Source organism: Copadichromis virginalis, linkage group LG16, assembly GCF_057382275.1.
Source record: "Copadichromis virginalis isolate Kocher_CV1m ecotype Utaka linkage group LG16, C_Virginalis_male_GT1.1, whole genome shotgun sequence".
NCBI classification, from domain to species: domain Eukaryota; kingdom Metazoa; phylum Chordata; class Actinopteri; order Cichliformes; family Cichlidae; genus Copadichromis; species Copadichromis virginalis.
This window is the reverse complement of record NC_140633.1, coordinates 39,197,983-39,220,871: the sequence shown is the minus strand read 5'-3', so window position 1 is coordinate 39,220,871 and position 22,889 is coordinate 39,197,983. Positions and strand designations below refer to the sequence as shown.

At 40.8% G+C, this 22,889-nt stretch overlaps 2 protein-coding genes across 5 annotated transcripts in view; both read left to right on the top strand.

Moving 5' to 3' along the window:
- LOC146691359 (partitioning defective 3 homolog B-like) overlaps window positions 1-22,889 on the top strand; it is a 217,381-nt gene that overhangs the window by 29,287 nt on the left and 165,205 nt on the right. For all 4 annotated transcript variants that reach the window (XM_085434748.1, XM_085434747.1, XM_085434746.1 and 1 more), the window contains exon 3: window positions 18,397-18,550. In XM_085434748.1, coding sequence (XP_085290874.1) covers window positions 18,397-18,550 — 154 coding nt within the window. The remainder of the gene's footprint in view (window positions 1-18,396; window positions 18,551-22,889) is intronic.
- Window positions 21,491-22,889, top strand: part of LOC146691361 (uncharacterized) — a 7,181-nt gene continuing 5,782 nt past the window's right edge. Inside the window, exon 1 of the mRNA XM_085434684.1 lies at window positions 21,491-21,512. Within this exon, the coding sequence (XP_085290810.1) occupies window positions 21,491-21,512 (22 nt within the window). The remainder of the gene's footprint in view (window positions 21,513-22,889) is intronic.

Genomic DNA, 22,889 nt, shown 5'->3' with positions numbered 1-22,889 from the left:
TGGCTTATATCACTGAAGCATATAAAGGCATCTAAAAGAAGGGATGAACCAGTGTTGTGTCTACATGTAACAAACTTGGCAAAGAACCAGTTTTAACTTGTGCCTTTAGGCTCTTTCTTACGAAAAGCCTTCCTCAAAAAAAAAAAAAGTTTGTTTCCATTTCTGTAGTCGAATCTACCAAAAATACCAACGATAACGCAGTTTGATGGCCGTTTGTGCGCCAAATGCCTGTTGGTTTAAAACTTGACATGAAGTGTGTCCTTACAAACACTGAGATGAACTGTATCTGAAATAAACCGAGAGCTGACTCAGGACCTGAGAGGATCTGCATCACTTGCTTCAGTTGATTCACTGAAGCCTCATCAGAAATGGTCTCAGCGGAAGGGAGTCTGCAGCCATCTGTGAAACATGGTGGAGGCTGTGTCAATGATCCCAAACACCACCAATGTAACAAAAACATGCCTCGATAGAAAAACACACCATGGAACACATCAGTCATGGATTGGCCTCCCCAGAGTCTGGACTGGAGGTCTGACCCACTCTGACTCCTGAGAAGCAGCTGTGGGATCATCTTGATAGAGGACTGAACAAAAGGCAGCTAGGCTGCAGTGAAGAACAAAAATTAACTCTCAGGCTTTTTATAATTGTGCAAACTCTGTTTTTGGATTATGCTCTATATTTCCATGTACGCTTTTACCAGTCTCAACAAATTGCTACCCAGTTTTCTCAGCAGAATATAAAGAAATAATGGGTGACACAAGTCTTTTGCACAGTACAGTTTAAAAATCTCTTACACGGAGTGTACCTGTCAGTCTCAATTTGTTCACTGTGGTTAGAGCACAACAGTGCAGACAGCATAATTTGCTGCTTGAGCTAATAATTTAAAAGGTTCAGTTCGCAGCCATCCACGCCTTAGGGCTGTTTAAAGATAATGTTTTTAATCTACCTGTGAGATGTCAGGCTCAAGGTGTACCTGCACACCGGGCTGGACTAAATTGGATACTCCTAGACAGGTTTTAGACTACTTTAATAATAAATATTGTTTGCTTTTGAATTAAAAAAGATTAATAATTCCTTTTATTATTTACATTTGGTCAAATCAAATATAAAACAGTGCTGTAGTACAATAACTGTATAGTCACGAATTGGCATATTTTACAGAAGCAACATAAATAAAATCAAATTAATCCTTTGCTCTATAATGTAGCTTATTATATACTTTGATCCTTTCAAATGTAATCTGGGCTTGTTAAAGTTACCTAATCACGTGATCGGATCCATGTTATGGATCACTACTATCCAGCTCTCCCTACACTTCCTTCAGTGTTGAGATGGATTTGATTTGTGGTCTTATGCACAGACAATATGATCTGTTTAGAGGACTAATGTAATCACTGTGTTCTCTATGAGCTCCACTCGTCACCTCAATCACAGAGATGTTGGAAGGACCACCTATCACGTCAGCCCTTTTAGAAGGAAAAGCAGTCAGTGTGAGGTGTTGTGATCTCACACACACACACACACACACACACACACACACACACACACACACACACACACACACACACACACACTGATCTGCAGAGCTAACAGCAGTTCACAGAAAGATTTAAATACGTTGAGAGAGTAATATACCGGGTGGTGAGAGCTTTATGAAGAGCGAACCTGTCCCTGAATGTTTGAGTGATGTTAACAGGCTCATTTAATACCCTAACCTCTCACACGCTCACATGCATTCATGCACACACGTGCACACTGACACACACATCATCAGCTCCCTGAGTAGGCGGCACATAATTTTCGTCACTCACCTCAAGTAGGTGGAGGTAAGACAGGATGATGGAGCAGTGGCAGAAGGAAATAAAGGAGTAACTGTCATCAGCATGAGAAACATATCCAAAGCTTATGAGAGGTCAGAGGTATTAACGCCGACTTTTTCTCGGCTTTTGCAAGTTGAAATTAATTGAATTTTCGTGCTCATTAGTTGTTTTACATTCCTTGTTCAGATAAGTACGTTGAAGTATTAATTTCAGAGTCAAAAACATCTAATGCACAGTCCCCCACCTCTGCTTTCTTGAAGATCTAGCCTATTGGACCAGCTTCTTGTAGTTAATCCCAGCTCTGTTGCCAAGCACGAGATAATGTTGAATATTTTTAAATAAAGAATGATGACATGGAACATCTTTATTTTTGGCTGACGGCACTGAGCAGATGCTGCAGAGAAGATCTGGTCATCTTGCATGCTGTTGCTATGAGACTGGTCACACATATTTGCAACCTGTGCTTGCTGCTAAAATTGTGCCCGACGCTGTATCTCACACTGTCAGATGCATCCAATAGAACCACAATCCAATGGGAAAAATGAACAAATCGCTGCTTTGTGAACTTGGCCACTGCGAGTAAGGTCTTGTAAACGGTGAGGTTCTACATGGGGTGCCTTTGTTGGGAGTCTAAAGCTTTTAACAAGGAAATTTTCTAAAACCTTTGTCGAGTTGAGAGAAACACTGGAAAACTATTTTAAAGGAAGCAAAATATCTTTGTTAAGTTTAGCATAAATTGCTCTTGAGTGCTGGATTATTAGCAAATGTCCTTGACAGCAAATTGATAGCAGATGAAGCTGGGTTTTTATCGTGTGTATACAAAGAAGTCTAGCTTTAAACCTTTAAACAAACCTTCAAACTTCAATCTTTCTTTTCTTATCGTGGATTAGCTCCGCATGGGAAGAGAAGACAGAGCTGGACTTTGCATAAAATCACTGTTGCGGTAACAATCGAGTTAATGATTTTTATTAACACTGTATTTGTCACGGGTTGCCGGGGCAAGCCGTGTGAATTTAACAAAGGACCCAAGATGCGGATATGCAGTGAAGTGAGAGGGCTTTATTGACACACAACTCGAGTGATAACAAACAAAAGGAGAGTGTGTGGCGAAAAACTGAACTTAGACATAAACTACACTGGAAAAACTAAAACCTAAACACCAAACCTGAACACGAGAGAAAGCAACTTGCAGGGAGAATTCACAGGATGACAGCAGGAGATTCACACACACGAAAACACCAAATAACACAGACGGACCAGCAACGAGGACGAGGTAACACACACACTATAAATACATACGCCAGGAATCAGGGGATGAGAAACAGGAGGGGAACACACCTGGAAGACATAACAGCTGACGAGGCAGGGGAAACGTAAACAGAACACACTGACATAAGACAGAGACCTTCACAATAAAACAGGAACTTACACATACAAGGACACGGACTAAGAAACGCGGACTTAACACAGGAATACATGGGCAGAACCGAATAAACAATAACCAGAGGAAGAACAGAGCCAAAATCACAAAACGCTGGGTCAAAAGGACCCAGGATCATGACAGTATTGCACAGTTGTTTTATTAAGAGTCAACATGTAAAGTTATTTTTCTATGTGCAGTATAGAAAACATAAGTGCACGATGCTAAAGTGGACAAAGAGAAACTTTGCAGCAGTGTGACTGTCAGCTCAATAACCAGCACAGGTATATCACGTATATATGGTCAGCTGACTTTGGTACGTGAAGCTTTGAGTGTGACTGTATCAGAAATTGCATTTTAGTTTGTTGGTTGCATTACTGATTTTACATGAGCCCGGATTATGCTATGCTTAGACAGTTTACCTTTTGCTGTGTATTTATATTTGTTTCACACTAATAACATTAGGAGTAACATTAGACTTTGGTCCCATCAAACTCCTGCTGAGCCAACCTGTCGATTGGTTGAAGAGCAGTTGACCCAGGATTATCTTGACTACTTGTTTGTCCGTCTCTGTGGTTTGGCAAAACAAAAAACTATTGAAAGGAGTTAAAACATTGAATGGGATGGCGTTGTCTTCAGAATCAGACTCAGAATACTTTATTACTCCCTAAGAAAATGATGTGGGTTACAGTTGCTCCAAGACAGTAACAGTAACAGACTAAACTGTGTAAACAATACAATATGTTACAGATTTACAATAATGCACTAATATATACAAATACTCCTGCAAGTCTTTTACTAGTCTTCAAACTGGTCGCAGTTTTGCAACAATGAACAGGTGCACTTGAGTTAATGCTCATGGTCTAACAGCGATAACTGTGAAGCACTTCAGCTCATGTCATCAGTATCATCAGTTTCGCTCTGGCCTGTTAGATACAGGCAGCATATTTATACGTAACTCCATATTGTTTTACATGCAATACACTCCCAGTTTCACATACATCACAGTTTAATAGCTTAAAAAAAGATGGTACAAATTGATGTGGTGTTTACTACTTTCTATCAGTCAAAAGTAGTAAATCCTCCAGAGAAAAATAATGTACATATATGACCAACATTGTTAGAATTACAGCTAATCAGCGTATCATTGTTTTTGTCTCTGCCGGCTGTCAGAGATGATTATTTTGACAATATGTGATGATTTGATATTCATTCGATTGTTTGCTGTTGTTGTTCAGCATCATCAACGACACCCAGAAAAAATTACCAAAAACAATCCATGTAAAACATTTTGTGATAGTTTGATTGTCACAACTGGACCAATAGGGACGCTCTTTCATTCTGCTTTAGGGTGGGTCAAATAACCTTTATGTCATTCATGTGAAATGTTTACTGGAACTGATGAAAGCAATGACAGACATATGAAGGACCACACCATCAGTCCTACATTATATAGTACGATATAGCAACCCTCCAGCAAAACACGTCAAAGGGGTTTTTAACAAGTTTAACAAAGTTAAAGTCGTTTGTGTTTGAAATGTACAAAATAAAAGAATACGAGCAGTCTGTCAGTTTGTATATGTTTGAAGAAAGCATCATTAACATAAATCATTACATCTCATTTTCCACTTTGAGATGTATGGAAGCCCGTTACCGCCACAAAAAAAAAAAAAAAAAAAAAAAAAAAGGATCCATAACTCAAAATTTCGAGTTATTTTCTCGAAATTTCGATTTATTAACTCAAAATTTTGAGAAAAGTAACTCGAAATTTCGAGTTAGCGCTGCCAATCAGTAATCTACGTGAATGACGTAGATTACTGATTGGCAGCGAATCAGTAATTCGTCAGGAATGAATTTCCTCGTTACCCGGAAGCTGAAGCCCTCAGCTATAAATGCTACAGCTAAGCTACCAGTATTACATCCAGTCGTGAATGCACAGATTGCTGAGTGTTTTCAGCCTGGCTTCACAAATGATGAAATCCCTGTGTTATTAGCTGAATCACATGGTGTTACTATCAGCAAACGTACTCGCGAAAGTGCCAATTTGTTGGGATCCGTTTTTGAGTGCGCGTTCCTCTGCGCCATATGCTTCCGGGTAACAAGAAAGCGACCTCATTCACGTATATTTTTGATTGGCAGAGCTAACTCGAAATTTTGAGAAAAGTAACTCGAAATTTTGAGAAAAGTAACTCGAAATTTTGAGAAAAGTAACTCGAAATTTTGAGAAAAGTAACTTGAAATTTCGAGTTATTTTCTCGAAATTTTGACTTATTAACTCGAAATTTCGAGTTATGGATACTAGCTTTTTTGTTTTTATTTAGTGGCGGAAATGGGCTTCCATAGAGATGGCTAAAATGTGTACAAGCAGGTTTAGATCTACTCTGTAATTCTTGTGTGTTTTTTCTGTGTGTATCTGCATCAATATACGTGCGCACGGCACAGATCACGGTTCAGGGCTGTCAGCTTCCAGTGATTACCTCTTAGAGTTTTGACCTACAAATCCCTTAGAGAACAACCACCAAAACACTGTGTGTGTGTGTGTGCGCGTGTGTGTGCGTGTGCGTGTGTGTGTGCGTGTGCAAAAATGTGATGCACACACATGTGTGTGTAGCCTAATCACTCACATCTCACACATCCAGCAAATCCTACTTCAAAAGCCTCTCATACATTCATTGTATGTGGAGATCCGACTGAATGAGATAAGATGCTGGGGGAGGAGAGGATGAAGGAAAGACAGCTGGATAAATGAGCCGTCAGAGGCTGAAGGTGCTGTGAACTAAACCTTGGCATTGATTTAAAGATTGACAACTTTTTAAGGCTGTATGCACAGCGCTTCAGCTTTGACATCATTACACATTTTCTTCAACAAGACCATAGCTCCATGTGCAAACCAAGGTCTATAAAAAAGGTGTTCTGGATAGAAAATACCAAAGTCCTTTGTTTTGTATTGAGATTCTTTGGGAGTCAGCTTTTTTTCCCCTTTTTGATCTTTCTGCATATAAGAATAAAGACCCTGATGTTAATTTATCTCATCTAAAAACACAAAAACTGCAGAAAAATGCTGGTTAAATTTAACTTTGTGTGTAGCCTGCTGTGGAGAGAAAGGAGCGGGGCTCTGTTGTGGTTTTTCCTCATTTTTGGTCATATACATTTTAGGCCTTCCACAAACGAGTACTTTGATAGTCGACTAGTCACCGATTATTTTTGCGATTAATCAACTAGTCAGATCATGCATCCATTGGACGTAAAACGTACAGCTTATTGCACCAGCAGCATCTGCTGTTGTATAACTATCATTAGCTTACAGCTTGAAGTGTGTAAGGTATTTGCTAACTAAAAATAAAGACAAGATAATAGTTTATCCATCCGGCCGGGTCGCGGGGGCAACAGCCTAAGCAGAGAAGCCCAGACCTTCCTCTCGCCAGCCACCTCCTCTAGCTTAAACACCTCAGCTGGCTCCTTTCAATGTGGAGGAGCAACGGCTCTACTCTGAGCCCCTCACGGACGGCTGAACTTCTCACCCTATCTCTAAGGGAGAGGCCGGCCACCCTTCGGAGGAAGCTCATTTCCGCCGCTTGTATCCACGATCTCGTTCTTTCGGTCACAACCCACAGCTCGTGGCCATAGGTGAGGGTAGAGATGTAGATCGACCGGTAAATTGAGAGCTTCGCTTTTACACTCAGCTCTCTCTTCACCACAACGGAACGATCTGTCTGTCGATCTCCGGCTCCCTTCTCCTATCACTCGCGAACAATACCCCGACATACTTAAACTCCTCCACTTGGGGCAGGAACTCATCCCCGACCCGGAGTTTATTAAACTTTTAATAAAATTTGCAGATTGTCTCAGTGGAGTTTAATAAACTCAGCCGTCTCCTCCTTGCTATCTAAAATATAACAGGAAACTGAAGTAAATTCTCCAGCATCTCACACTTCTGATAATCAGCTGTCTGCTTGACGTTTATTCAGCTGTGTAAAAACTATAACTTTAATCTCATCCAAACCGATTTACTCAGGAACAAATAAAACACTAAAAAAAGCCAAACAATAACAGTTTTAAGTTATCTAAGTGACTTATATATCATGCTTAACCTGAGTAGCGAAAGTCCGCGGGGAGTTTGAAAACGATTTGCCGGGAGTCCGCAGTTCTCGCCGGCTCTAGTGAGCCTTGGCCCCGGCTAGCTATCGAGCTAGTGGGTAACAGACGTCTCCGAAAACGTCAGCGCACTTTTGCAAAAATGTGATGTCTTGATAAACCGAGCAGATATTTGAAGTTTACACAGCTACATTCTCGCCTGAAAATATGTTAAAGGTTTATTTTGTCACCCAGAAAGAATAATAAGAGTAATATAGCTGGCGCCATTGTTGGAAACTGGAATTAGCTGAGCCGTGCTATGATTCTGGGATCGGCTGGGCCACAAAGGATACACCCAACCCATCCTTCAAATCTGGGGAAAAGTAGGACGCATTTGTCGGCTGAATTTGCAGAAGTCTTTGAATTTGGAAAGCCTTCGTCACGTCGCTGTAACGTAATCGGCCTTCAAATGCGGCCTCCAAAGGATGCGGCCTGAATTTGGACACAGCTACGATACCGGAGTTGCTTCTTCTTCTTCTGGGTTTAACAGCAGCTGGCAACTTTGTACATGCAGTACCGCCATCTTCTGTTTCAGTCCGTTATTACACTCTTAAATCCTACTACTTATTCCTGCGTCTTTCAGGATCTTACAAGGCTTTAAACGACGCGTCGACTATTAAATTTGTCGTCGACAATTTTGATAGACAACGTAATCGTGACTAGTGGACTGTGCCAAACATGCTGGTGTAGCATCATCCAGTACAGCCACAGTGGTACTGGTACATTCACAAACTGGATGGAATAATGAAGGAGGAGGACTATGTCCAATTTCCTCATCTTCACTTCAAATCAACAGCTAGATGCTGACTGTGTGTTTCAGCAGGACAATGATCCCAAACCTGGATAAAAACTGGTTTTGGAATGGATTAAGCTTCTGGAATGGCCCTACTGAAGATCTGTAGATTATACTGAAAAGTCCATGCTGGGGAAACCCGCCTAGTTAAATAAATTCTGTTTCAGCCACTGGCGAGAAGAGTGGTCAAACTTCCATCCAGAATTATGCCAGGAACGTGTTGATGCCTACCAAGAATCTGGTCAAGGTGCAACCAAATATTAGTGGGGTACTTTTGGTCCCATGTGGATTAAACAAAATCCAAAATAAATTCTTAATTTGTGCACTCAGTTCTTGTTTTTTAAATCATTAATAATGCATGCTGTATAATTCTTCCACTCTGGAAAATGAACAGTTCAAAGAAATCATTAAAAACCCTAATTGGCCATCGACCATTCAAGCCGATGATGAGTGCATATAAACTTCTGACCACAACTGTGTATACTTGTCTAAAGATTAATGATATTAAACATAGCCAGAGTTCCAAATAATGAGATCAGGAAATGGGCGAGTAGTCCATGTGATCCACAAGCTCAGGCTCTAAAGTGCTGGCTTCAGACAATGCACGTTTGGCTCTGCACACTGTATCATTTAGAGCTAATATCCGTAATAAGGTCATCACAGGCACACAGCTCTGGCTGTGAAGACAGAAACCCCTCCCAGCCTCCTGTTCAGACCTTTTCTTTACAAGGGGAGGGCAGACAGAAGAAAGCTGGTTTGAAAGGAAGGTGATGGGAACTAAAATAGCTGGTTTCAGACTCTGGGTGAATTGTTGTTCCAGCATAAGAATAATTAGAGTGTCTCTTAAATTGTAAATCATACTAAGCTACTGTAGTGGAGTACCAGGTACTGGTTGGTTGGTGCAGGACCAGCTTGAAAACACTTGTCCAGAATATTCGAATCGGCGCGATCATTATCAGTTAATAACACAGATTTGATGATTTCCCTCATTTTCATTCAGCAGGTGCCTAAGCAGTTATCATTGGTTACAGGCTCTTCTGGCTTATGAGTGCTGTTTTTTTAGACAGCTACTGGTAGATCACTGAGAATATGGCCAGTACAGAATGTGTCCATCTGTGCCAGTGTGTCTCCATAATGCTGTTCCATATGGCCAATCGTGGTCTACACACAGCCTCGGGGAGATGGTGGTAGATGGTTTACACACACACACACACACACACACACACACACACACACACACACACACACACACACACACAGATATTCTTTTTCATGCACAAACATAAATGCATATATGTGGGGATACAAACAGTCATGCACGCAAATATGAATGCAGAGGCGTACACACACCATCTGTAGGACAGAAGTTTTCATTATATTTTGGCGTTGTGACAGACACTGAAGTTCAAAAAGTCACCGAACAGTTGCGCTGCTTTACTCGCGACAGTTTCAATTTTTCTGCTTTCTCTGTCGTTAGATAACTCTGTATGTCGGCTATAATATGTTTCCGTGTGCGTTGTTGTCTGGCTGTCTAACAGTTGGAACTGTGTGTCTGTGGACCCCCTTTGTCTTTGTGTCTGAGTTCTTTCTTCGCAGTATTTCTGCCTCCCATTCATCTTTTCCTTCCTGTCTGTTTTGTCTGGATTTCTCATGCTCTGCTGAGAGGCAAGGTGACTGGAGATCAATAGAGGAAGAGAACTCACATGCGCACGAAACTACACAAATACACACCTACACACCGCTGAAACTGCTGAGCAGTGGAATTTCATTCATCTATATTCTCCGTACAGACACAACCCCATCCTAATTATCGATTAGCACATCAACGGATCGATTGTAGCAGAGAGGTCATACTCAGTTTGTCCGTCTGTGTGTGCGTATAAATATTTTTGTCCCTGTCCTTTGGCATTTATGCGTAAGGTTAGCATTTACATCCTTTGGGAGCGAATGTTTTCTCATCCGTGTTCTGTTGTTAATGTTTGACTCATTTTAAAGCATGCAAGAGAATAAAAAACGCACGGTAGGGGACAAAAGCGAACCCTTAGGAATAAAACAGTCAGATTAAACAGAGTATCGAGACTGAGAGAGCGAGCGCGGGTGTATCAGATTCATGTGTTAATCGATAAGCTCTTTGTTGCTGTGTGGGGATATCCAATAGAGCAGAGTGCTGGAACATGATGATTTACATCAGCCGATTTGTAAGGAGCCACTATAACTCAGAACATCACAGCGGATCTTACAACTGTTAAAACATTTAATATTCTCAAAATAAGACCTTAAAAGTATCGACTGGTTGTCAGATGTCTCGCATGTTTTTTCCTGACCTTTTATGTGATCAAATAAATACAGTAACATCATAAATAACTGTCAGATGTGTAAAATGCTTTGTATATGGGTCTAATGTTACAGTGGAGGTTTTTTTTTTTTAGTGTGAGTTGGATGTTCCTCCAGTACACTGGTTTGTTGCTCCGGCGTGAAACAGGAAATAAATCAGCATCGCACACCTTTACTTACATTCTTGAGCCTCAACCAAAACACAAACACAGAAAAGCTAAACCTACATGTCACGTGACATAGAACAGCCATAACTTACTCCTCCAGGTACACATTTGGGCAGAAATGTAGCTCTGTGGTTAAAACACTCGAGAAACAGTGTGGTGAGCTTCAAACACAACAATGAAATCCACGCTTGGCTATTCCCTTCTGCTTTACATCAAAGTGAAGTCAGGTTTTTGGATTATTTGATTGGTGAAGTGTCCACGTACCCCAGGTGGAGCAGTTCGGGGGTCTCGTTCGCGAGCTGTGGATAAAAGCGGCAGAAACGAGTGTCCTTCGATGAGTGGACACCTGAGTTCTTGAATGCGATGACTCGACTACGAGACGATGTAGGGTTTTTAAAATTGGTACCATAGGTGCATCTAGCAGGAGGCTGAGTGTTGGCACTGTCAGCCTACTGTGAACATAGAAAAGAGTCACATAGAGTCAAAAATGACACATTAGTAAAAATACCATTATAAGCAGGTCAGTAAGTCATAATTGGCATTTCTAGTTTTTTCCCAAACTTTGGTTTCTAATTCTGATGAGATTAAAAGACAAGCACACACTTAAATCTACGGTAAACTCAGAGAACCATGTCAGAGGGGAGAGCGGCTCAGCCGAAGAAAAACAGTGTAAAATGAAAGGAGGCAGGGAGGAGAGAAGTGGGAAGCAAAGGAGGGAAGGCAAAGTGATGCCAGAGGGGGAAACGGGGCTGAGCAGGAATATCTGCTGATGAAAGAAGAAAGGCCAACTTGTAGCCTCGAACAGAAGAGCTGACCTGCCTCAGGGTTCATTCAAATTCTCTTTGTAATCTGCAAAATTTATGCACGAATATTTTTATGGTCAGTACATAGAAACTCGCTCCACTTTAAAAGTATTATTTCTCCTGAGTGTTGTTCCTCAAGCTTAGCTTTAATCTGCTGCTCGAGTGACCGTAGCTGCCCACAGCAGCAAACCAGATGTTTGTGGTTGGTGCATCACAATTATGTCACATGTTTTTAAACTTTGGCACTACACCTAAATAACTTAAAGAGCAGGGAGTGAAATAACAGATAAAACAGGATTGCAAGCTTGTAAAGTTGTCTGGTAGTTTTAAAATGTGATGAAGTGTTTGTGTTTTCCTCTGCTTCTGGGTCATGTCTTTACTTATCTCTTTTTTGTCGAAGTAGTAGACTCATAAATGACACAAAAGCAGACTGTGAGGGTCAGGCGTGTGTGTGTGTGTGTGTGTGTGTGTGTGTGTGTGTGTGTGTGTGTGTGTGTGTGTGGGGGGGCTTGGAGGGTGCAGTTTTGTTTGAGCGTGACTAGGTGGTGCTGTCAGTCTATCCTCTGTCAGTGTGTGTGTGCTTGTTTGTGTGTCTTTCTTCTGTGGTGTCAGAATAAAAGCTCTGTGAATTTTGGGCCTGGCACACTTATTTATTATCCTCAAGTCACCGTTTTATTTGGTTCATCTGAGTTTATTATTCACATTTTTAAGAAAGGAATCATGAAAAGCAGTAAATTAGCATATTTGCAAAAAGAAAAATGGAAAATTGTTATTTGTCGATCTTGTTTTTCCTTAATCTTCGTTTCTATGTGTATCGCACCCAAAGCCATCTCCAAAACCAGCCTATAAAACAATCAGTAAAACAACATCCATAAACTATTCATGAAATACTCACAGTTGTGGTCATGTATGACTCTTCTGATGCAGCTGTGATGGAGTGGTCATTGCTACGGATATTGCTGACTGGATAAGATGCCAAAGTACGCACACAGACACACAAATACACACTTCATCATCATGGATTTTTTATGGTAAGTGGTTGTGAGTGGAAATCAAAGGTCAGTGGTGTGCGGATAGCTTAAGCGTGTTTAAAGATTGTTTTGTTTGGGTGTGAAAGTGAGAGTCCACATACTGTTTGCGAGCCGTGGATGTACTCGTGCATTTTTCCTGATTGAGGCGTTTTATCGATCCACACCAAACCAATCAATCGGGCTTTAATCGAGCCGATTAAAAAGCATATCATGCGGAAAAAGATGGTAATGGAGGTGTGTGTGTGTGTGTGCATGTGCACCGACGCCAGTTCTGGACTGCTATTAATTTACCCATATCAGTTTCATTCACTTCATAACAGAGGCAGCTCTGCACTCACTCACATTAGGAAGTGCTGAGCAGTGTAAACATGGTGCATCATGTAAAACACTGAAGTGAAGTTACTTTATTAGTAAAAGTGATTCACATGTTTAGATTTTATTTAGTCAGTGATTACTGTTGTTTGCTAAACTGCTAATAATAACAGAGGGTCGTTCACTTGTAAACTGTGAAAGTATTAATTAAAAATAAAAGGCCTAAAATTACACGTCTTTTATTATGAAAAGACTTGGTGCCAAAAATTAGATGTTCAGTATGTAGATCAGAATGAATCATGGAAACATGCAAAGGCTTACGATTAAATGTGACGTGTAAGTCTTGTCACCTGCCTCTAAAAAAGAACAAAGTATAAGAAAGTATTTTTGAATTAAGACTCACAGACAATTAAAAGACATTTCTACATGATGCTGTCAGCAACACGATCAAAGTAAAATGTGTGTTTGACAGAAGAAGAAAGAAATAAACAAAATTTTACTGCCATTGTCTTCTTTGAGTTTTAGATGTTGAAGGTTAAATATTATATATATAATTACACGATTGAGATGAAGAGTCGCAGAGAGAAAAATTACAGTTCGTGGTAATAAAATGAGTCAAATTTTGACCCAAGTTGTTCAATATTTTTCAGATGTGTGACAGGGAATCAGTTTTCAAATTTCCTCTAAATAAAATGTGTGTGCTCGGCGGGTGACGGGTGAGCAGGGCTGGGATTGGCAGCGTGTAACTTTTCATTTTGCTTACACGTCATTGCATTTGACACAGTGACTCTCTGACAGTCTCCAGTTGCAGGTTTGCTTTTTGCTCTCTGACATCCTGAAGGTTTTTACAGTACCACACATCTGTCAGTCTGCCTCGTTATTATCTTTATAAGTCTCTCTCGTCTCCGTCTCTCACGTTCTCTGTGCCCATTTGTCTTTTTCGGTGCTTTCGCTCAGTGCGGTCTCACCTTTCCGTCTCTCTCATCCCGCTCTTCCTCCCATGCTCAGGCTGTGGTGTCATTTTGTTTGGCAGGTCTTTGAGTTCCCTGTTGAACAGAACAGAAGCAGAGTCCTCCCATATCTGCTCCGCTTGCCTTTCTTTTCTTCCCCCCTCAGCTTTTTAAGAGACTTGGCAAGGCTCTGTTGAATTTGTCTACACATTTTTCTTCCAGTCATCCTTTCAGATGTTCTTTTTTTAACGATCTCTGCCACGGCTCTGTGCGTGTTTTCATCTGGAAGCTATTAATCTTGTTCTTAAGCAGTTTTCTGGTGAGGAATGTGAGCTCTTTTTGTTACGTTGTGCCAACACAGACATGGCTGGAAGTATTATCTTTTTAACTGTCTGTCAGTTTGTCCCGTCCTCTTAAACATGTTGGAGGGATTTCTCTTACTCGACACTAATATTGATTCTTACATCCAGAAAGTTAAATGTTCTTCTGATGGTACATTTCTTTGATATGTGTCAAGCAGGTACTTTGTATCCATATTGTAGAAGTTCAGAATGAAAAGAAAAACTGGAACAGGGTCCAAAATAAAAGTAACATCCCTTTCATCACATTTAGTGGGTTTTTTTCATCTTCCAGTTGATTGGTACCCTAAACCAGCGGTCCCAAACCCCCGGGCCACGGCCTCGTACCGGTCCGTGAGTCGTTTGGCACCGGGCCGCGAGAGTGGAGGCTCGGGTGTGAAATTTTTGGTTTTCAGGGTTTTTATTGTTAACTCGGTTTCCCTGGGTCTTTTCCGTTTTGTAGTCGTGCGTCTTATTTTGAAAGAAATGTTTATGTGTTACCATAGCGACCTGAGAGCATTAAGGGGCAGAGAGGAGGATGTTACTCTCAGTGTTGTTGGTGCATTTCTGGAGGACGCTGCTAATAAAGTTACACAATTACACAGTGAATTCACGTTTATTATAATGTTTACAAAATCCCACCGTTTTTGTCTTGGTCGTATCGTTTTATTTTGTTGTATTTATCCGCGACACCTTAAAGGCCGGTCCATGAAATATTGTCTGACATTAAACCGGTCCGTGGAGCACAAAAGGTTGGGGAGGTTGGCGTGAGTAATGGGTTGAACAATTATATTCTCTTCCACTAGAGGGCAGTGCAACTACCTGCTCTAATTAAATGGGTTGCCAGCTGCTAGTAAACAGAAGAAGACGAAGCAGAAATTACACAATAGTCACGCTGTGAGACGATACAGCGCGTAATAGCAATAGATAAATATTTGAAAAGAAAAAGTAGTCAGTCTGGTCCTGGAGAAAACTCTGACCCAGGTGAAGGCCCAGCGTGAGTAGTGGTCAGAATAAACCAAAAGGGGTATACTGGGGACAAACCGAGCCAATTCTACTATGTCTGGTTTGGGGAAAAATATCAATATGCTTTTTGTCACATTTTTGGTTGGTGGTGTGCCGTGTGATTTTTCTAATGTGAAATATGTGCCGTGGCACCAAAAGGTTGGGAATGACCTGGGGAAAAGGATTACAATGTCAACAGAAATATGGCAAAAAATGAAGATTTGTTACGAGAGGAAAAATTGAGTAAGACAAAGAGAGAAATCTGTGTTAGACAGATGGAAGTGGGGAATGTGACAGAACATGAATGTGTGAAAGACGGAGAGGCCTGGATTGTGCTGAATAGCTGGTGAGATTTGCTGGGAAGATGGCAAGAAAGGTGCGATATTGTGTAACTTGATACTATTTGGCTCTTCCAGGAGAAAAAGCAAAAGTATGTACAGATATGGGAAAAAGAAAGTACACCCTCTTTAAATGATAGGAAATAAAATTATTTAAAATGATTTAATTATGATGAACTAAAAATCCGACAGGTTATAATTTGTTTAACAAAAACGAAGCCAAAGTGTAGAACCATGCGCTAATAATGAAATGCGCTGGATTAACTGATCATCAATAAGTCATGCCGCCTCTATAAAAGCAGGCGTTTTGGCCGTTTGCTGATTGGGAGCAATGATCCAGGTGATGAGAGCCAGTTGTTGCTGCTCATCAACCCAGGAATGTCTATTTCCAAACTGTCTGAATTTAATTGGTCTGCAGTAAGAATGCGGATTCACAACATTGAAGACAGAGGCCGGTCTTCCCAGGAGTGAACGTCCCAGCAAATTCAGCCCGAGGTCAGACTGTGAAAAGCTCGGAAAACCTACAGAAAACAAAACGACTATCTCAGCTGTATTCAAGTTCATGACAGTCCAAACAGACTGGGAGAGAAAATCTCTTCTCTCTAAAGAGAACATGACAAGACCTGATCTGAGCAAACCGCAAGACTTCTGGAGCAAGAAGTTGACCAAAGGGGAGACGTTTGATCAGGATTTGCACAACACATCACTTTGCACCACAGGACCTGAACCCGTCTGTATACTAAAGTATTGTAGAGCTAAACATGAAGCTGTCTGACAGCTAAAGCTTGGGAATAATTGGGCAATGCAGCAGGACAATGATCCCAGGAGCAGTTGTGAATCTGCACATCTATGGCTGAAAAAGAAAAGAATGAAGTTAGTGTAATGACCCAGTCAAAGTCCAGACCTCAACCCATTGAAATGCTGTGGTGGGTCTGTGTTACTAAGCAGAGTGGGCCAAATTTCCACCACAGTAATGTCACAGACTGATAAAGTCATACAGGAAATGAGTGCTTCCAGTTACTTCTGCTAAAAATGGTTCCACAAACTGTTTAGTTCCCAGGTGTATGTAGTTTTTCACTTGCTGCTTCTGCATCTTGACTTAGTATTTGTTAAAACAGTTATTCATCTCAAGTCGTATTTACTGCATTTAGTAAAGACGCATTAAAGGCTGAATCATTTCTTATTACGCCCCCATCTGTGTTTTTATTGTTGTAGCTTCAGGTTGAGCAGCAGACGTAGAAGTGTAAAGATACACTTCTAGGTCTTCTACGATTGAGTTGACAGCAAGTTGTTACATTAACCTCCTAAGACCCGAACTCTTCCACGGCAGCATTTTTGATTTCTCTTTGATATTTGGGCTGATTGGGACCCAATGAATGTAAAAACAAAGAATGACCAGATATTTTTTTTTACCTGATTTTTGTTTCTTAGGAAAAATAAGAGCCACATATGAGGATATTTGTTTAAAATTTCGATAGAACAGTAGCAGTATAATGTACTCGTAAGTGGATATCAGGCCCTTGTAGAGCAAAATTGAGTATTTTGGTCTAAATAACCCAAAATGTGATGTCCACATATGTGGACGCCAGGTCCTAGGAGGTTAAATAATAGCGTCCCAACAAATGTTAACACCGACCTCTCCACAAACAGTGAGCCCAGGGAGAACACTGAGGTGTCTTTGAATTACTGTGAGACTAAAAACAGGTGGATACTCAGGCAGGTCCTTAAGTCCTGTCACACTAAGCCTCTTCTACAGAAAGCTGACAATTTGTCACTAGCTGACAGTCCAGGCTCCAGTTGCGTAGGTGACACCTCTAATGTATTTACCAACCACTTACATGTCAGTCTGCAGTGTCATTCACTCCTATTAGTTGTCACTTTAATTGCTTCCCTCAAAACTGAGTGTTTAACTGTGGACCTGGTCCTTATTTTACTTGTTGCTAGCCTCTTCCTGTGTGCCTGTTGTATATGAGAAAGTTATAATAATGAGGTTCTGGAGTGTTGTATTAATTACAATTGTGAATTGCTGCCAGCTAATGCAGCGTCCCAATCATAAAGGGTGAAAGGTGGGGTCTGCTAGCAACACACAGTGGAAAGGGCTGTACACAGTGATGTTATGATTGTGGAATTACAGTAACTTTTAGTAAAACTTTACATCAAAATATATCGCCAAAGAACCCAGATATACAGAAATACACTGGTAGATTATTGTTCCACTGATCCCAGTCCATGAAAAAAGATTGCACTGAGGGAACATAGTAGCATCTGCCTGAGTAAGAGACAGCAAACAAATCCTAGTTGTTGTTGTGTCCACTGTCACATGAAGCCTCTGGCTTTGCTGGCAAAGTCTCCTTTCTTTACTCTTAGCCACTATGGACACGATGCACATAAACACACACATGCACACAGGGCTATTCAGACTGTGCGTGGAGGCCCCTAGAACACAGTGTGGACGAGCTCTGTGCAACGTTAGGCTAAACACAGACTCGGTGCAGTGCTCAATAGACAGGGATCCCACTATATAACCCAGCTAGAGTTAGCACAGTGCGCACACATGCACAGAGGACATTAATGGAGTCAGTGGTTAATCAGTAGGACACGCTCTGTCACAGGCATGCTGGGCTCGTTGGATGTCCTCTATAGCGTGCTCATCCACAAGGTAACACATGTTGAGTGCTTGTGCATGCAGTAAACCAAACAGAGCTTCTATTGTTTGTGGTTTATTTAAAGAAGCCAGCAGGCTGTTTATGGATTAATGGTGAAGTATGGGCACTGTTGATATCCATATGTTGGTTGTTATCTCTTAAACCTGCTTTGTTTTCTACAATAGGTAGTAAAAAACTTGTGATATTATGTCCTAAAGCTTTACTCTGCTGCAGTTATTGTTTAAATGTGAAAATACCAAAAGCAGAAAAACCTAACCTGCTGCATTTTGTGTGTTTTCCTGTAAGCTGATGGCGGTTTATGAGGAACATGAAGCCCAGCAGAGGAGCACGGCTAACACAAGCCTGGCCCCGAGTCCTGACCACTACCAGTCTGAGCTCTCGGTTTTCCAGCCAATCACGGGAGGAGAGATTGAAGTCAATTCCTCAGCACTCAAGTCCAGTGAGTAATATTTGTGTTTCCGTCTAAAGCAGAAATGTGTTCTGAGCAAACAGGCCAGTGTGTCGGTGCTCACATCAGCCATAATGGACTAAACTAAGCAGGGAACCACCTGCGTGTGAAAGACTGCAGCTGCTAATATAACTCCTGATCTACACACTGATTCCTCTTCACAGCTATATTAATGCACTTAAGGAGCAATTAATGTGGACTAAGTTGGCAATTATATTTAAGCATGAGGCAGCTTACACTGACAAGTGGGTAGTGGGTACTATTGCAATCACTGTTTGAAAAGAGCGTAACCCATGTTTTTGTAGCTCATCTTCACAGCATGAGTGAGTCTATTTATAAAAACATGTCCAGCTGTCTTTGTGAGAACCCGTTTGAGTTTTAGACCATTACAGCAACTGCATTTTTTCATTTTTCAAACTCCTTTGAGTTCAGATTTTGTTTCAGGGTTTAGGTAACAACTAGGTCAGGGTTAAATTGAGGCTTTGACTCTTATTTGTGATGGATAAATGTAGGAGTTTGAAGTTCCCACAAACATACGGACACGGAGTGGAGCAGGCCGGCAACTTCCAAACAGCCTCACCTGCACCTACCGCTGCCCCCACCAGCACAGCCACCGAGTTTGAAGTAGTGGTTTTGATATAGGCAAAGAAAAGCTACACAGATTATCTCAGATTATCCAGAATATGTGAAATGAAGACATTGTTTGACCCCCACAGCAGATTGTCTGCGAACCCCAGCTTACACCAATAAAACTTAGTGAAGCTTTCTAATTGTCACTGAAGAAGCCAAAGGTGTCCTGAGCTCTCCGTGACCAAAATCAGTCAATATCTTCTTTCATTTAAATAAGAGACCTGAGCTGTTCACATTCTGGGAACCAGGAAAAACTAACTGCATGACTGCTTAGCTAGCTAGCTAATGGTGTGCTGTAAAAAAGACTGGCGTGAGTAACTCAGAGAACAGCTCCAGTGCTGCTGCGCTCTTGTATGGATTTAAAAAAAGTAAGAATCCTGATCATAAGTCACATGAAATATTAGTTTTACAGTCAAATTTTAAATCCAGTAAAACTTACTGGATAATAACCACATGCTGTCATTAAAGAGTCGCAAATTTTGGGAGTAATGTTTGACAAGTCAGTTGTTTTGGGATTTGCGTTACATGATCTTAGAGCGAATATTAACCCTTTAAAGCCGGTCGGAGCAGACACGCTCCGTTTTGCGTAACTATTTTTAAACCCCTGTAGAACTGCAACCACGTAAGCTAGTGCAATATTTTTTTTTGCATATGAAACTGGAGGAGTTGTACTTACATCTTATGCCATCAGCTTGTCCTCGGTCACGGTTTCCTTCCACATATAGCTTTGCAAAAACTGCATAAAAAGCACTTGCAGCAACAAAAACATAATATTCCAGAAACAGTTTGCCGATCCGATCAGCTGTTTGTAACACTTCCTACGTCCATCAGCGCGAACTATCGCATGTCCTCCATGTCCTGCCCGAAACCGGAAGTGACGTCAATTTGCGGAAATGTAGTTTTTTACCATCAGGGCCTCATGAGCCTATACTGGTGTTTTTAAAATTTATGTTTGACTTCATGACTTTCTGTGTCGTTTCTGGGATGCTTAGAACTAAAATTGCACTGCTGGAAATAGTTTATTTTGATGCATATGCTGTTTTTTTGCAAATTTGCATTATAATATTTATTTTCATTTTTCCTGCAGTATATAAAAATTGGTGTATTTCAAAAATAAAACTATGAAGACACTTAGTTTAAATTTCCTGTGGTGGAAACTATTTTGTGCAACTTTTGTATTTACAGTTTTGAGGGATAAGCCTCTTAAATTTCTCTAACTACAAATATATGTTAAAAAAACAAAAACGATTTTACATTTTTTTGTAGTTTATTGCACTTTTTTGTCATTTATGTAATTTCTAGGCACTTAATGCAGACATATTATTAAAATTTGGGCTATAATGGTTGTATTGATTTATATCAACTTGAAATGCTCCCAAAAATTGCACTACAACATGTAAAAATATAATATAAGCTCTGGCGGACTTGGTTCTATGGTAGGTCTTAAAGGGTTAAAATGTAATACTTCTGTTTATTATTTGTGTATTTAAACAGTTTATCTTCAATTTATTACAAAGTACTTCATAAAGTGTCTACAAAGATATTTATTTAAGGTGTAATTTCTGGTGAGTGAGGCAGACTTTTTCATGGTGTCACAAAACCCAAAGCAAATGTGAGGAACCATTTCGCCCTGACAGACTGTGAGAGGTCAGTGTATTCTCAGTGTTGTTCAATATTTAATTTCAAAGGATTCTCCTGACAGGAACAAAAAGTCCTTCAGGAAGCTCGTTGCCTTTTAGCTGCAGCCTGCAGGTCAGTGCATAAACAGGTGAGTGAAAAGAAACAAGTTTCATCCTCCACCAAATTACAAAGGAACTCATGCAGTCGATGGTTTGAAGAAAGAATCTGTAATTTTAAAATATAAAACGGGTTTATGAGGTTCAGAGTCCTGTTCTGAACACGAGGAATGAATTCCAGCAAAGACAAAGAACAGGACCTGATAGTCAGGACAGATGAAAAAAATAAAAACATGATGGTGGCAGTGACGGAGCTGAGATAGAGACACAGGAAGAGCAGTGTAGAAACTGATGTCTGTCTGGTCAGTGTTACCTGCCCGACCTGTCTGCACGACTCTCTCTTTGCATCACTTTCCTCCTTCCTGTGTCTTTCTCGCCTTGTCTCACTGTCTCTGTCTTATTTCAAGTCCTCGTTCTTGTTTAGGAGCAGTACTGTACATGTGAGTATAAAGCTGTCACAGTCTCTTTGATTCTGCTTTGAAACAATGAAACTGTGCACCTTATGGACAGTGTCTGCTAACTTTTAGCCAAAGCAAATGTTAACATTTCTAAATGTTTTAGCAAAATGTCTCTAAAACAGTGTGACAGTGAGATATTTCTGCATTCATTGACCTCATTCTTCTCTCTGCAGCTTAAAGGACACGTCATAAACACATTGTTTTGTTTGGTAGCAGGTCATCGCACTTCTTTAGACTGAATTTCACACAATCGTTGCCACTAGTTTTATTTCGAACAGTAATACAAGAATTGACATTTCGGCTTGTAGGATATGACCTTCCTTACTCGTAAAGCAGGACTTCACTGTATGATCCAGACGCTGTTAAGACAGGAAGTTTAGTCTGTTTCAGTATGGTCGCCTGTCAGCAGAGATTAGCTGTAATGTGTGACTGTCACGGGAGATTAGAGGTAACAGAGCTCTGCAGACTATCACTGTCAGCGGGAGAAGGTCAGACTTAGGCCTCTATCACCGTCTGAGCTTTGGGCTCCGAGTTAAGTCTCTCTCTTACACGTTTCCTCGTGTTCTGGTTTTACTTTCCTGGATTTTTCTTTTCTTTTTTTGGTCTCACTTAGTAATTGACACATTTCATTCTGTGAAACGAGGGACTCAGGAATATCGAGGCTGATGAGCCCACACTGCTTAAAATCAGGAATCAAAGTGCTAAAATTCCTCAACTAGGATACATAATCAGCATTAGAATGGATCAGGAAAGGTTTCCCATAAGAGTCAAAAACCACTGATTGTAGTGTTTTCTGTAAGTGGCACACTTACCTTGAGTCCAAGCTTTTTCCTGCATATCAAAAATTTGACACGTACTAAAGAGGTTTTAGCTTCCAAACCAAAGGTAAATCACTGGGACTTTAGTGAGGATATCTTTAAATCAAATAGTCAAAAATAACATGAAAATACCCAAACCTTTATAAACTCTAAACTCTGCGTGGACCAAAGATGCTCGAGTGTGTGCTCACCTCCCCGAGGCTCATTTTAAACCAGGAAAAAACCAGGATGGAATAACTCCTATTATCGACCTAATTCTACATACATGATATAATCACTGTCTGCTGTTGGTACAGTGAGTATAATTTTCTTATCTCACCCTTTATACACAAACATGCTAATAATGTATGTGTAACTGTCCTGGAAGTCTTTTAAACCAGTAACATCCATCCAGCCGTCATCCATTCAGCCGTCATCCATCCATCCATCCATTCAGCCGTCCGTCATCCATCTGTCCATCCTCCATCCATCCATTCAGCCGTCATCATCCATCCATCCATCCATTCAGCCGTCATCATCCATCCATCCATCCATTCAGCCGTCATCATCCATCCATCCATCCATTCAGCCGTCATCATCCATCCATCCATCCATCCATTCAGCCGTCATCCATCCATCCATCCATCATCCATTTGTCCATCCATCCATCCGTCCGTTCATCCGTTCGTCTGTCTGTCCGTCCGTCCAT